Below are 13464 nucleotides of genomic sequence, written 5' to 3' on the forward strand. Positions count from 1 at the left end.
TAAATAAAATTGATTAATATCCTGTTTACCAATATTTGTTCAAACCAGTCATAGAAAGATTTAATTCCTATATTTGAAATACGTTTAGGGATTCTTTGTTGCTGGTTCTGTCATATTTGCGACTTAACATACTGTTCTGTTTGACATCCTAACTATCTTGTCTATAAGTTTATGTATATCATCAAACGAGTATTTAAACCCTCAAATTGCATTTGTGTATTTATCAAAGGCATCAACGACGCATAAATTAACAGGTTTATTGTTTATGTGACTCTAAACGAAATGCTAATTCTCACTCAGACGTATGAAATCGTCTTTATAGGCAGCCTGGCGATGACGAAAAAATGCTGTTTTGCGATGAATGTGACAAGGGATTCCACACGTATTGCCTGTCACCTCCCATGTCATCTGTGCCAAAGACTGCTTGGAAGTGTTATGTAAGTATCGTTGGAATACCCTGCATTGTTTAACGTTAAATCGTATGTTATTGTCTTTCTTGCATTTGGTGTTAAAATGGCTGTCAAAATAATCTGTGTCAATTTGATATTTTCAAGTTGTTGAACTTGAACAAATATTGAATTGATTGATAAAGGTTTAATGTCTGCATTGTTGTATGCAAGACTTTCCTATTGTTCTGGCTTGGAAGGTAAAGAGTTTTGTAGAATGACTTACATTTTGAATCTAGAAGAACGAATTATCGCTTCTGAGAAAATTATTCCGCTATGTATATTGTCTGATTGCAGAGCTGTCGCAAATGCGAAGACTGTGGCTCAAATGTTCCGGGAAGTGGCCCTTCCTGTCGATGGCATTTTAACTATACTGTATGTGACAAATGTTATCAGCAAAGAAAGAAAGGCACAATGCCCTGTTGTCCCATGTGTGGCAAGGCAGTGCGAAGTGCATCTGGTGAATTCAGCAGACAGTGCTTGAAATGTGCTAAGCACGTCCATTGCAGATGTGACAGATATTCTACCATAGACACTGGTGATTATTTTTGTCCGACTTGTAGACACGATGTTCATGATGATGATTCGGAAATTTCTGGTTTCATGGTATGAATCCTTCATTTTTGTTTTTATTAATAGTTATGAATATTGAAATGTCTTGTTATATGCGCGTGTCTTTTACGAACTGAAGGTAATTTCTCTTTGAATATCTTTGCAGGACCATAAAGAGGAAAGTAATGATAGTTTGCTGTTGAATCCGGTGCATTCATCCACAAGTGAATTAGATCCAGAATTTCTTGGGCAAAGAACTGTTACAATCGCCGAAGCTGAAGCCATCTCGAGAGCTGCCACAGGGTTTATGCAGAGGGAGCCATCGCCACTTCTGGAACAGAATGAAATCGAGGATCTTGATTTGAAAGGCATTGACATCAACTTTGACGAAGTAATGATGGAGACTGGACTGCATGGCCCACTTATTCACGACCTAGAAGAACTGAAGCCAGACAGTAGTGACTCACTGAATTCTCCACCTCATATTTCCAGCACCGCATCTTATTTAGAACATTTCCCATCGCATGAAGAAAAGGTAGTTACTCGAATTCAAACATCATCAACGGGAAAAGCTGGAAGGGGAAAAAAGAAGATGCCACCTTTGCGATGTAGGGTAAGTAGGGAAACATTAAATTAGAGTCTGTTCTGTGCACATTCTCACAAAAACCATTTTTAAGTGCTAAGGTAGAATTGATTTCTTACATGTTGTAGACTCTACTACTATTTTGTATTTCCAACATTCAAATGATCTGTTGTTATAATTCATTGATTTCGTACTCTTTTAAAGTCTGAAATGCTAGGTGTTAAGTTGAATGCTTGATATGAAGTTTGAGAGGAAACTTTCAATTTGTTAGGGAAGGCCACCTGGTGCTACAGGAAAAGGAAAGAAGAGTAAAGGACAAAGAGGAAGTAGGCCTAGAAGTAAAAGTGCATCAACATCCGGCTCAAACAAGGAAAATATTCAGGTGGGTGGTATCCAAATGTTTCTCGTTATTTCAGAAATATTAAATGTTACGGATGGTTCATTTGTTGGGCTATGTGAATCTCTGATATGGGGTTGGGTAGATCGCTAGATATATGGTTATTTCAATAAATGCAAAGATTAATGCATTAACCTAAAAAAATGATGGCAAAAATTCTGGTGACCGGTCCTGTCCTCATTACCATTCTGATCAGGTGCACCCGTGGTAGGGGCCACCTTCTCTTGGGGCTTTAAGTTTGAATAAATATATGTATTATATTTAATTTTTGACTAACCCTTCAGTCAATCCGTGCTTATTGGTCTGAAACTGTATACTTCTTTAATTAAATGTCTTTTTTGCTTATTTCAGTCTGGTGTCGTCAATTATGCTGACTCATCAAGAAAGGATGATTCAGATGACCCGGAAGGCCTGCATTCAACTGTTGTCATGGTTTCAACGAAAGATCGTTTCACCTTGGAACAGGCTAGTCTTACTCTTGTGCCCTCAATTGAGTTTAAATATCTTCAGTGTATTTCACCTCTTTTCAGAACATCCAATGCGTGTTTCCTGACCTTTAGCTTTTCTCGTGTCTTGCTGTTTATTTATCTTCATTTGAATCTCTGGAATCAGTAAGCAAAACAATTTTACAGCTTTTAATTGTTTTTGGCTACATTTTGGTTTTATATGTGTTTTAGAAAAGGTATGTGATTTGATAACTGCTCAACTTTATCAGTAAAGTCGATGTATTATATTACTCTTCCTTAAGGTTATGGCTTCGTTTATGTTTCAAAATGAGGTTATGGCTTTGTATGTGTTTTAAAATGGTGTTATGGCTTTTTATATTGTGCTAAAAAGAGAGAGAGAGAAAGAAAGTTTGAAAATTTTTTCTTACTTTGCAGGATATCTGTATGTGTTGCGGAAGCTTTGGCAAAGGTAACGAGGGCCATTTGATAACCTGTGCACAATGTGGGCAGTGCTTTCATCCCTATTGTGTTAACGTCAAGGTCTGTATCTACTCGTGGAACTGTTTCATTCAAGAATTGATAACTTATTCGAATTCATTTTTTGTTAATTTGCCTTTGAAAGATAGTCTCTGTTGATAGCTCCTCCATCTCTTAGCTGGCAGCAGCTTCTATGCTGCTGAAAGTGTATATTTATATATATATTTATATGAAAGCTCATACTATAAAATGTCTAGACGTTTCGCTTTCACTTCATAAGAGATCCCCCTTAGGTTTTATTGTTTGTATTGTTCTATTGCAATTGAGGTTGATAAATAGTCTCCTCTGATTTTGTAAGGTTATTACTGATAAAGCAAAACATCTTACGAAAGTGTTTCTTTGAAAGTTTAGTATATATATTTAAATATATATATATACTAACCTTGTTGCTGTTTTATTGAGCAATATATGTTGCTTTCTCGTTATATACTTCTATTTTGTTTTGGTCTTTAGGTAAGCAAAGTTGTAATGACAAAGGGTTGGCGTTGTCTGGACTGCACAGTGTGTGAAGGATGCGGCAAGAATGAAGATGAAGGGAAGCTTCTTCTCTGTGATGGATGTGACATCAGCTACCACACATACTGCTTAGATCCTCCACTTGAAGAAGTGCCTTCAGATGGCTGGAAGTGTCAATGGTACTTCTTTTCTATTTCAATCAAAAGCTATTGTACCCTTTCATTCTAAACACCCATAGAATTTGCCACCTTTAATCAAATTTCTTTGTTCTTGTTTTCTTGATCAAAAATTTTCGATTAAGCATGCTCATGTTCATGTTTCATGAATTATTCATTGTGCAGTTCTGTTATGGCTATCTTACATAAATGGGTTTTTCATATCATTGTCACCCTGCCAGGCTCATTTTCATTTCTTGTTACGTAAGAAATACTCTGCAACATTTTCGGAGCCCCTTTCTAATGCTAACAACATTTGTTTACATGTTTGTTATATTTTTACAGGTGTGTTGAATGTGTGAACTGTGGAGCGACTAGTCCTGGTGTTGGATGCAAATGGATGTCTAGTTATACACAATGTGGGCCTTGTGCCAGCGATATGTCATGTCCGGTTTGCAGTAAAACATACCTAGACGATGAACTTGTTGTGAAATGTATGCATTGTTCTAGGTATGTGATTGAATTTCTTTTTTCTACCTTTTTTCACTCTCGTCATAACGATCATATCTGTGTCTTTATAGCTGCTGTCTTCACCACTTTTTTTTGTTTTCCTGTTTCCCTTGTTTCTAATTTTCATTGTTTCTAAAATATTTGAATTTGCGGAGATACATCTACCTTATTTATATGTAGATGGTTGCATGCTGAATGCGACGGACTAGCCTCTGAAGATGATGCAGAATTGGCTGCAAGTTATGTTTACCACTGTTGTCTCTGCCGTGGAGAAACTGGCCATTATGGAATCTTCTCGACGTCGTGGACGAACATCATAGAGAGAGGTGTGTATTCAACGAGTAGCGGGAAGCTTAGTGCATTGCAGTCAATTGTTGTGACACAAACAACAACAACAGTTATGGCGACAGGTATAGCCAATAGAAGAACAAAAGGTGGCACTAATTCAAAGAACAGCAGAAACCCTTTGACTGCAAGCGGCTGGAACCAAAGGCAACCACAACATCCAATTCAGGCGTCAGCCCAAGGAACTTTCGAAGTGCAGTTGCCTGGACTGAGGCTGAAAGGGCGTCGGGAGGAAACTGCCGAGGTTGATACAATTAGCTTGACAGATAATGGGCTACGTCAGATAAAGAGTTTGGTAGTAAAGGCATCTTCACGGAGTAATAACCGAAATAGAGAGAAGCAAGCTAAACTTGCAAGCATTGATGATCGAGCAACGGAGAGAGAAACAAAAACTTCAGCTCAACTGACAGAGACGTCTGCTTGTAGTGATGATATTGGTGAAAACCGTCAGCCAGTTTGTCTTGCTAGCGACTCTGCGGAAGGCACAAGCAATGCTGCTGATGGCGATATGAGTAATAAGAAGTTAGACAAAGATAAACGTGGCTCGGGAAGGTCAACAACTGATAAACAAGCAGAACAAGCCAAAGCAAAGAAAGCCAGCGAGAAGAGAGATGATCCTGTAAGTAATATTTTGCTATAACTGTCAATGTATCTGTAACCGAATCTGCAATGTAAATATTAGTAGCATGTTTTGTGCTTTGTGTGGCCTCGATATTTAAACCCTTGGAAGAAGATTCTTTCAGGGATTCAGTGACTAATAATTGCGAAAATTGTTTCCTTCTTTTCAGCTGGACTTCTTTGGACCAGGTCTTCTGAAACTATCTAAGAAAAAAAGAAAGAAAGACTCTTTAACTGACAATGACACCCAGTCTTCAGAGGACGAAACAGCTAAAGACAATGATGAACGCCTTGAGGTTTCGAAACTAGAAGTAAACAACACACAGCACCGTGACCAGTCTAGGCTACCTGCCAGGAATCAAATAGCTAAGTACGTTTTCTGCACTTATTTTTTGCTTTGTTAGAAAGATCTTTGTTGCCAATGGATTAAGTTTCAACAATCTCTCTTCAACCTTAAGCATTTTTAGGCCATTCTATCTATACCATGTTGTCGTCAATCAGGAAGATAAAAGTTAGGTCTTTAGAGAACTGTTTAATATTGTCAGGTACTTAATATAGCTTCAAATGAAGTGTAAGAATTTTCTTCTTAGTTGGTCGTCTACACTGCCACCAGGAATGAAAATTGACAGTCTGCCTGGACACATGCAAAACCCAGAGACTTTATACAAGACCTTGAATATGCTTGTCAATACTCCCGAACGCGGCGATGGGAAAAATCTCCATCACGGTGAGTACTTATCTTCTTCATAATTATTTTGATTTTAGCTGGAAATCTTTTTGAAAAGATACTGCGTCTTTCTCATCAATGTTCATTGGGCCATGTTTATTCAGTTTGATGTGCTAGACCTAAATATAAAAGCTTTAAAAATTGTTATTTCTCTTTTTGTACCTTTTGATTTAGAATTTTATTTACGCATCGTTTATAGATCACAATATAGGACAAAACAGAGCTGAACAAAATTTTGGCACCCCTAAAGCGCTTCCTTCGAGGCATAGTTCAAAAGGCAGCATTTCTGACCAAAACTCTGCTGGTATTAACCAAAGTGCTGACATCACGCAGACAGGGGACCTTGATTTGATGGGACTGTCTGATCTACCTCATGTTGATGGGCACGAAGTTGAAGAAATCTTTGCTGGGATCGAACGTGAAATGAGTGTCGATGGAACCCCACAATCTCATTGTCAAAGCCCAATGGAAACACCCATAACTGCAAGTGACAAGGCTAAACCTGTAGGAAGCCCAAGAACTTTTCAAGCACAACATCGACTTGCAGCCGGCCCTTCTCAAAGGCCAGATTCTGTCCTACAACAAGCTTATCCCGACCAACAGCAGCAACAACAGCAGCAGCGCCTCAACTTAAATCAACCGGAATTTCGCCAGTATGATTTATACCGGACCAACCCCAATTTTCAATTGGAACATGGAATGGATTACAAGACCAATCAAAAGGCGATACAACCTCAGTCCGGAGAAACTGATGCTTTTAAAGCAGTTTTTGGAGAAGAGCCTGAGATCAAGTCTAAGCCGAGAGAAGGTGCAACTAGCCCCAAGATAGATGGACAAAAACAATTGAAGAAATGGGAACAAGATGAGAAGCTTGAGAGTCTTGCAACAATATCACCAGTGCTTTATGCTAATATTGTTCATCCAGAGTTGAAAGTGGAGTATCCCGGTGAGTCTTCTAGCTATTGACACAACTATCACTACGAGTTAAAAAGATATTGGAAAAGTGTATCCAGCGATCCCCACTGGCGTCGTCGCGTATCTCTAACTATATTTCTCAATGAAATTTATTTTCATTTGTTAAATCTCTCGCTTTGAAAGATCTTAAACAAAAATGTTTCCTCTTCTAGAATGGCCAAACCGAGCCCGAGCAATTGCAAGATTATGGAGGAAGCTGCCGCAAGAGCAAAGAGAACCCTTTCGTGTTCGTATATTATATGAGATTAAAAAGTTATTCAATACATTTGTTCTTATTATCAATTTTTTGTGAGTTTGTGGAAAAGCGTTATAAGCGAAAACTGGCTTCTCAATTTCATGTATAGAGTGTTTTTATCATTAATGAATGTTGCTGTAACGAACGTCGTTAAGATCTAGTTGCTGTTTCATAACTTGTCCTGCTTCTATCTGTAGTGCTAATTCTATTGCCAAGTTTCATGGAAGACAATTTTATATGAATGATGAAATATCACTTTAGTTGTGTAATTGTGTTATTATTGATCAATTTCAGCTGCGTGCAAGAGACAACAGAGTGAAACAGAAAGACCAGGGTCGAAAGGTATTTTTATGTTCTGATTAATTATTTGTCTATGGTTTGTTTATATTTCATTTGCTGATATCAATATGTCGCTATTTCAAATTTTTTATTGCAATAAAAAGCCAAATTTTTATCTAATTGTTTTGAAAAGCCTTTACAAATTTGGAGAAAATGTGACTCAGTAAATTAATATTTCTTTCATAGCTCGGTCCGTTTCACAAAGCATCAACACCAACTTCGGCAGAAGGCAATGATCAAAGTGCTGATTCGTCTTCAAGTTTGCCAACATCACAAGTAGCTGTTTCTGGGTCTCTTAGTAAAACCAATGAAATGGCCGTTTTGAAGGGGTTGTCGGGTAATCTTATTCTAAATGGTGATCCAAGTAGCCTTGTTGGCAATCGACAACATGACCAGACTGTACCCTCTAGGTATGCTTATGGAGACTTGCCGCACACTCTTGCCAGTAGACCAGGTAGCGAGACTAGACCTGGTGTCACCTTTCCAAGGCACCCAAATGCTCTGCCTGTTGGCTCAGAGAATAATTTGCGATCTTGTCCTCCAAATCTAGCTACTGATACAATCACATCTCCAAGCGGCCATTTAGTGCCATCCCAGAGCCCATCTTCTGTTTTGGCAAGGCCTGTATCCAAGGGAAACAGCAAACCACAGTCATTAGCAGAAATAGTACCAACAGAAATGCAGTATGCTGGTTCGGGGCTTACACCAACCACACCAGTGTTTGCAACTTCACCCTTTCAAAGCCCACTAAGTGGCGATTTTAGTGGCTCTCCAGCGGTAATGTCCCAGTCAGCGCCTATTGAACCAACAATTGGCGAAAAAAGAAAGTTGAAAAAACAGCAGAAAATAAGTAAAGAACAATCAGATACTGAGAAGGAAGAGAAAAAGAGAAAACTCGCTTTAGAGCAGGAAAAAGAACGACAGTGGAAGTTGTTACAACAGCAAAGACTGAAAGAACAGCAATCTCATCAGCAAACGTCTACAATCCAGCAAGTTATGATGATGAAAGAGCAGATGAGAAAGGACAACAATAAGGTGGGTCGCAAGCCACAAAGTGTGTTTGCTTCAGAACAGGACTATGCAATGAACGAGTTCAGACCAACAGTGCTACCACCTGTGAAACCTTTAACAGTTAGTCAGTCTTCTAAGCAACGACCTGCAGATGCGGCTACAACTGTGTCCACTCCCACCAGCGTGTCAAGTCACACAGAGTATCCCATCGATCACCATTCAACCCAACAACACAGTTTTCTGTCGAATGAATTAGTTGGAAGAGACTCGTCAGGACAAACATATGCCTTTGATTTGAGAAGTGAGCAATCGGCAGAATTAGACAGTTTGATGGAAATCAACACTACTGATTTGATGAGGATTGCAAACACAAGGTCCATTCGTGGTGATTCTGTCACTAACACAGCTGCAGGCATGCCACCAGCATATGATAGTGTTGCCTCAACACAAGCAGTATCTGATTCTTCTAGCAAGGGCCCATTGCTCCCTGGTGTTTCCAAAGCTGGAGTTGATTTTGTTGGTGACAAACGTGATGTTACATCAAGTAGCAGCATCATACAACAACGGCAGCAGCACCAAAGAATCAGTATTTCCATTTCTGACCCAGCTACCCCCTCCAGTAGCCAACCCGGGATGTTCAGTTCTACTACAAGTCAGTCAGAAAACAAATCCCAGAGAAGTAATGACAACCAGATTACAAAAACAATGTCTGGTTTCCTGCTGGATACCAGTTCAAGTATCGCACAGACTGCAACTATTGAAGCATTTGACAAGCAGCAAGCAGCTGCTCTGAGGCCACAGCAACAACAGCAGCAACAACAACAGCAAGCACTTCTATTTCAGCAGCAGCAATTTATCGCTGCGCAGCAACAATACATCCAATGGCAATTGCAACAAAGAAATCCTGAGTTATTTCAGTCAGTAGCGACCCCTGTGCAGTATTCGTCTTATACAGACAAAGATCTGCCAGAAGTGGACAGCGAAGAGCAACACCAAGAAAGGATCAGATTCCTATACAGGCAGCGACAAATGCAGAAACAACAGGTCGTCCAGATACAGCAACAACTACATCAACAGCAGGTGTTTGCACAGCAGCAGGTTGCCCCAACTTCATCTGGCAGTGCAGTGCGCCCACAGGTGGACCAGACGCAGCAACAATTTGTCCAGCAATTAATGCAATATCAACAACAAATACCAGAAGCCTTGCAACAACAGTTTCTTCTCGAATACAGTCGTCAGATGCAACAGAAGACAGATATTGGTCAGAATGCTATGCAATATGAAAAGTTTCTTGCAGAGCTAGCTCAGCAGTACGGTTATCCTGTTCAGCAGCCTGGTGCTCAGACCGTTTCGGTTGTGCAACATAGCATTTCATGGCCAAATGCCACTGCTGCCACTCTCCATCCAAATATGCAGCAAGTATTTGCTTATGGAGCAATTGATGAAGAAAAGGCCAAAGATTTGACACCTCAGCAATTATACCAACTGCAAATGCAGCAAACACTGCTTATGCAAATGGCAGCTAGTGGAATGTATACTGGCCAACCAGCTGCGATAAGAAATCAGCCTGGAAGCACAACAACAACTCGAAAAACCACTGCAGCTTCGTCGCAAACAAAGAAGTCACGTGACACAAAAAAACAAGATGCACAGGAAAAGCAAGTCAAGATAGATTCAACTGTGGTGCAACACGCAAAAGTAGGCTCGAAAGCCAGCCAGAGTTCCCATGATGACGAAAAAATGTCAGAGGAAAGTGGCGTCTCAAAGCACGAGTCAGCAAGTATGGAGTCTCGGAAAGCAGACCCAAGTGGCACTGACATTTCGATGCATTCTGAACATTTGTCAGATGTGTCAATGGAAAAGGATACCACTGCTAAATCAGTCATCAATGAAGCAGTTTCAAACAGCAGCATAAAAAGCACTGCCAGTAGTTCTCCATCTCCAACTAATAATTTAGTAATGACAAATAGCCAAGATTCTTCTCGACTAGCCAACAAGGAGGAGACTGCTTCAACAGTTGATACACTGCACAAAATGGCTGGAGTAGCGTCAGGATCCATGCCTTCAGAGAGAAATGCTGTTTGCAGTGATGGAATTCATTGTGGTACAGATTCTGAGTCTGAAAGTGCACCAGACAACAACAAAAGTTCCCTTACTAGTTTACAGAATGAAAAGGCTGGATATGAATCTTTTAATAAAATCTCAAATACAAAGAAAGTTTGTGAGGATGGAATCCACTGTGGAACCGATTCTGAGGATGAAAGTTACTTGCCAGAAATGAGGAAAAATATCAAAGGACCGTGTGCGGATGGTATTCATTGTGGAACAGACTCGGAGGGTGAGGAATTCACTGGAAAAACTGTTAACCGTAAGAAAAAACCATGTGACGATGGTATTCATTGTGGAACAGATTCTGAAGAGGAAGAGCCTGGTAAGAAACAGTCAGGTAAGGACAAGCAGCAATGTACGGATGGAATTCATTGTGGGACAGACTCTGAAGATGACCAGCTTGACAAGAAACGCAGAGGTAAGAGCAAGCAGCGATGCACTGATGGAATTCACTGTGGGACGGACTCTGAAGATGAAGCGGCCAATAAAAAACAAGCAACTAAGCGCAAGCAGCAATGTTCCGATGGAATTCACTGTGGGACAGACTCTGAAGATGACCAGCTTGACAAGAAACGCAGAGGTAAGAGCAAGCAGCGATGCACTGATGGAATTCACTGTGGGACGGACTCTGAAGATGAAGCGGCCAATAAAAATCAAGCAACTAAGCGCAAGCAGCAATGTTCCGATGGAATTCACTGTGGGACAGACTCTGAAGATGAAGGGACCAATAAAACACAAGCAGGTAAGAGCAAAGAGCGATGCACAGATGGAATTCATTGTGGGACGGATTCTGAAGATGAAAATGATAGCAAAGAAAAGAAAATTCTTGTCTCGCGTCAGGAAATGAGAAAAGAAGGAAAAGTAAAACAATCACGGCCTGTCAACAGTTGCTCTGATGGAATCCATTGTGGAACAGACTCCGAGGGGGAAGAAGACGTTAGTGATAAGAAGAACTCAAAGTCGTTGTTTGAATCTGGAAAGGTTTCTCTTGTTAAGAACACTGAAGGTATTGGCAGTCAAGGAAGTGATGAAGCAGGGAAAAGTTTTATGCAGAAATCACGGCCTTTGGTAGTAGTTAATAGACAGGAAACAAGTATGTCATCTGTTCATTCACAGGACTCTTCTGTCCTTAGCTATGCTAGAGCAAAAACATCTGCTGTAGTGTCGACCGTAATGTCAAACCATACAGTTGAAGTTATCCAGGAAGGCGATGTCACTCAAAATACGTTCAGTGCTTTAGAGAACATGAGCAGGAATCTTAAGGGAACGAAAGTTGACACTTCGTTGCATGAGACCTTCAATGTTTCAGCGTTAAATGTTTCATCAGAAAGCGTGCCTCTTGTCAACAGAGAGAGTCCAGTATCTAAACTAAAGAGCCCCACGCCGACTAGCTTTCCAAAGGAATCAGCAGGTCCGACTGTTGCCAGTGCAAAACACAGTGCCATTCATAAACCCATGCCACAGAATAACGTTTCTTCACCTCTGACGACTTCTGATAGTGGCAAGGCTTATCTTCAGAGTGCTTCATCTTCCAATGTGGAAGCTCTGTCAACAGTTGCAAAATCATTGACACAAAGTACGCTTGAGCAACGGCCCTTTCCAACAGTAAGCCAAACAATGCCTTTCGGAAGTCCAAAGGACCTCAATTCAAAGGATACTCCGCCAGCAGTTCTACAACAACCATCCCAGCTTCAACCTTTCTCTCCAAATGTTGCTCCTCACACGCCTAATCCAGAACAATCTGCCACCCACAGACAAAAACAGAAGTTGCCAGTTATTCCTCCTACATCTCCGCAATATCAGCAACTTTTCATGCACCAACATCAGTTGTTAATTATGCAGTTCCAGCAGTACCAATTCCAGCTGCAAGCTCAGTATCAACAGCTAAGCCAACAACAAATGTCTCCCCAGCAGCAATTTCTTTTGCAGCAACAGTACCACCAGCAAATGATGCTTTTGCAACGCCAATTTGTCCAACAGCAGGTTCGTTTAACTGTCAGTCATCTAATTTCTGTGCCTACTATGTTTCTTTCGTCTTTGTTCTTGCAGCATTGATGTTCTTTGCTGCGTTTTCGGCAGTAGCTGTTATCATTTATTTTTCGTTTGTTGCTCGCCTTTCCAGTTGGCAATTTTCTCTGCAAACTTGAAACTTTTGTTTAAAACCTTCATTTTGTTGTGAATCAGAAAGTAAGTAGCTGTTTTTTTCAAAGGCCCAGCTTCAAACAATGGCATCTACTGGCATGCAGTTTTCAGAACAGGAACTTAATGTCATGTATCAACAACAGATGGTAGCTCAGCAGGCATACAAGCAGTGGGTGGGAACATTGTCACTTGACCAACAGGGACAGCTGCATGCAAGAATGCAAGCAAATATGCAACAAGTGCAACAGGGCATGGCAGCCATCATGCAGAATACGTTAAAAAATGTATCAGAGGTGCTTTCATTTCTTAATCATTTCAAGTCAATGCTAATGCAATGTTTGTGCAGATTATTTTTTTGTTCAGATTTTGGTTGAGCTGCATTCAAGCATTCTTGACCGAGGTTTTTTTAGTTTGATCGTACCTTCTAAATGCCCAAAGCTACATTTAAAGATCCTGACAGGCTCTGCTCACCAGTCGGCTCTCTGATCTCTGAAGTCTCTGAATAATGATGATAATAATAATAATGATAATAATGGAAACATTTCATTTTCAATTCAACTTAAACTACAATTACAAATCTCACCATTAAAAGGTAATTTGCAATTGGCTAGCCTGGTTTTACAAAATAAGACTATAACAATCGTATTCGTAAAACTATAAAATAATAATGATGATGATGATGATGATGATGATGATGATGATGATGATGATGATGATGATGATGATGATGATGATGATGATGATGATGATGATGATGATGATGATGATGATGATGATGATGATGATGATGATGATGATGATGATGATGATGATGATCTCAGCAAATCTTTGTGTAGATTTAGACATGTTTCTATGCTCCTTTGTTCATTCAGTTGAGGACA

At 40.0% G+C, this 13464-nt stretch overlaps 1 protein-coding gene across 2 annotated transcripts in view; it reads left to right on the top strand.

Annotated features, from left to right (window-relative positions):
• Positions 1–13464, top strand: part of LOC135681889 (uncharacterized) — a 39204-nt gene that overhangs the window by 13156 nt on the left and 12584 nt on the right. For both annotated transcript variants that reach the window (XM_089113094.1, XM_065196530.2), the window contains exons 8-23: positions 323–437; positions 744–1052; positions 1165–1611; positions 1853–1963; positions 2330–2443; positions 2860–2964; positions 3415–3596; positions 3918–4082; positions 4263–5046; positions 5216–5415; positions 5636–5772; positions 5972–6718; positions 6900–6973; positions 7277–7324; positions 7508–12424; positions 12652–12876. In XM_089113094.1, the coding sequence (XP_088969220.1) occupies positions 323–437; positions 744–1052; positions 1165–1611; positions 1853–1963; positions 2330–2443; positions 2860–2964; positions 3415–3596; positions 3918–4082; positions 4263–5046; positions 5216–5415; positions 5636–5772; positions 5972–6718; positions 6900–6973; positions 7277–7324; positions 7508–12424; positions 12652–12876 (8680 nt within the window). The remainder of the gene's footprint in view (positions 1–322; positions 438–743; positions 1053–1164; positions 1612–1852; positions 1964–2329; positions 2444–2859; positions 2965–3414; positions 3597–3917; positions 4083–4262; positions 5047–5215; positions 5416–5635; positions 5773–5971; positions 6719–6899; positions 6974–7276; positions 7325–7507; positions 12425–12651; positions 12877–13464) is intronic.

Source organism: Rhopilema esculentum, chromosome 16, assembly GCF_057945365.1.
Source record: "Rhopilema esculentum isolate cy_ngs chromosome 16, ASM5794536v1, whole genome shotgun sequence".
Lineage (NCBI taxonomy): Eukaryota > Metazoa > Cnidaria > Scyphozoa > Rhizostomeae > Rhizostomatidae > Rhopilema > Rhopilema esculentum.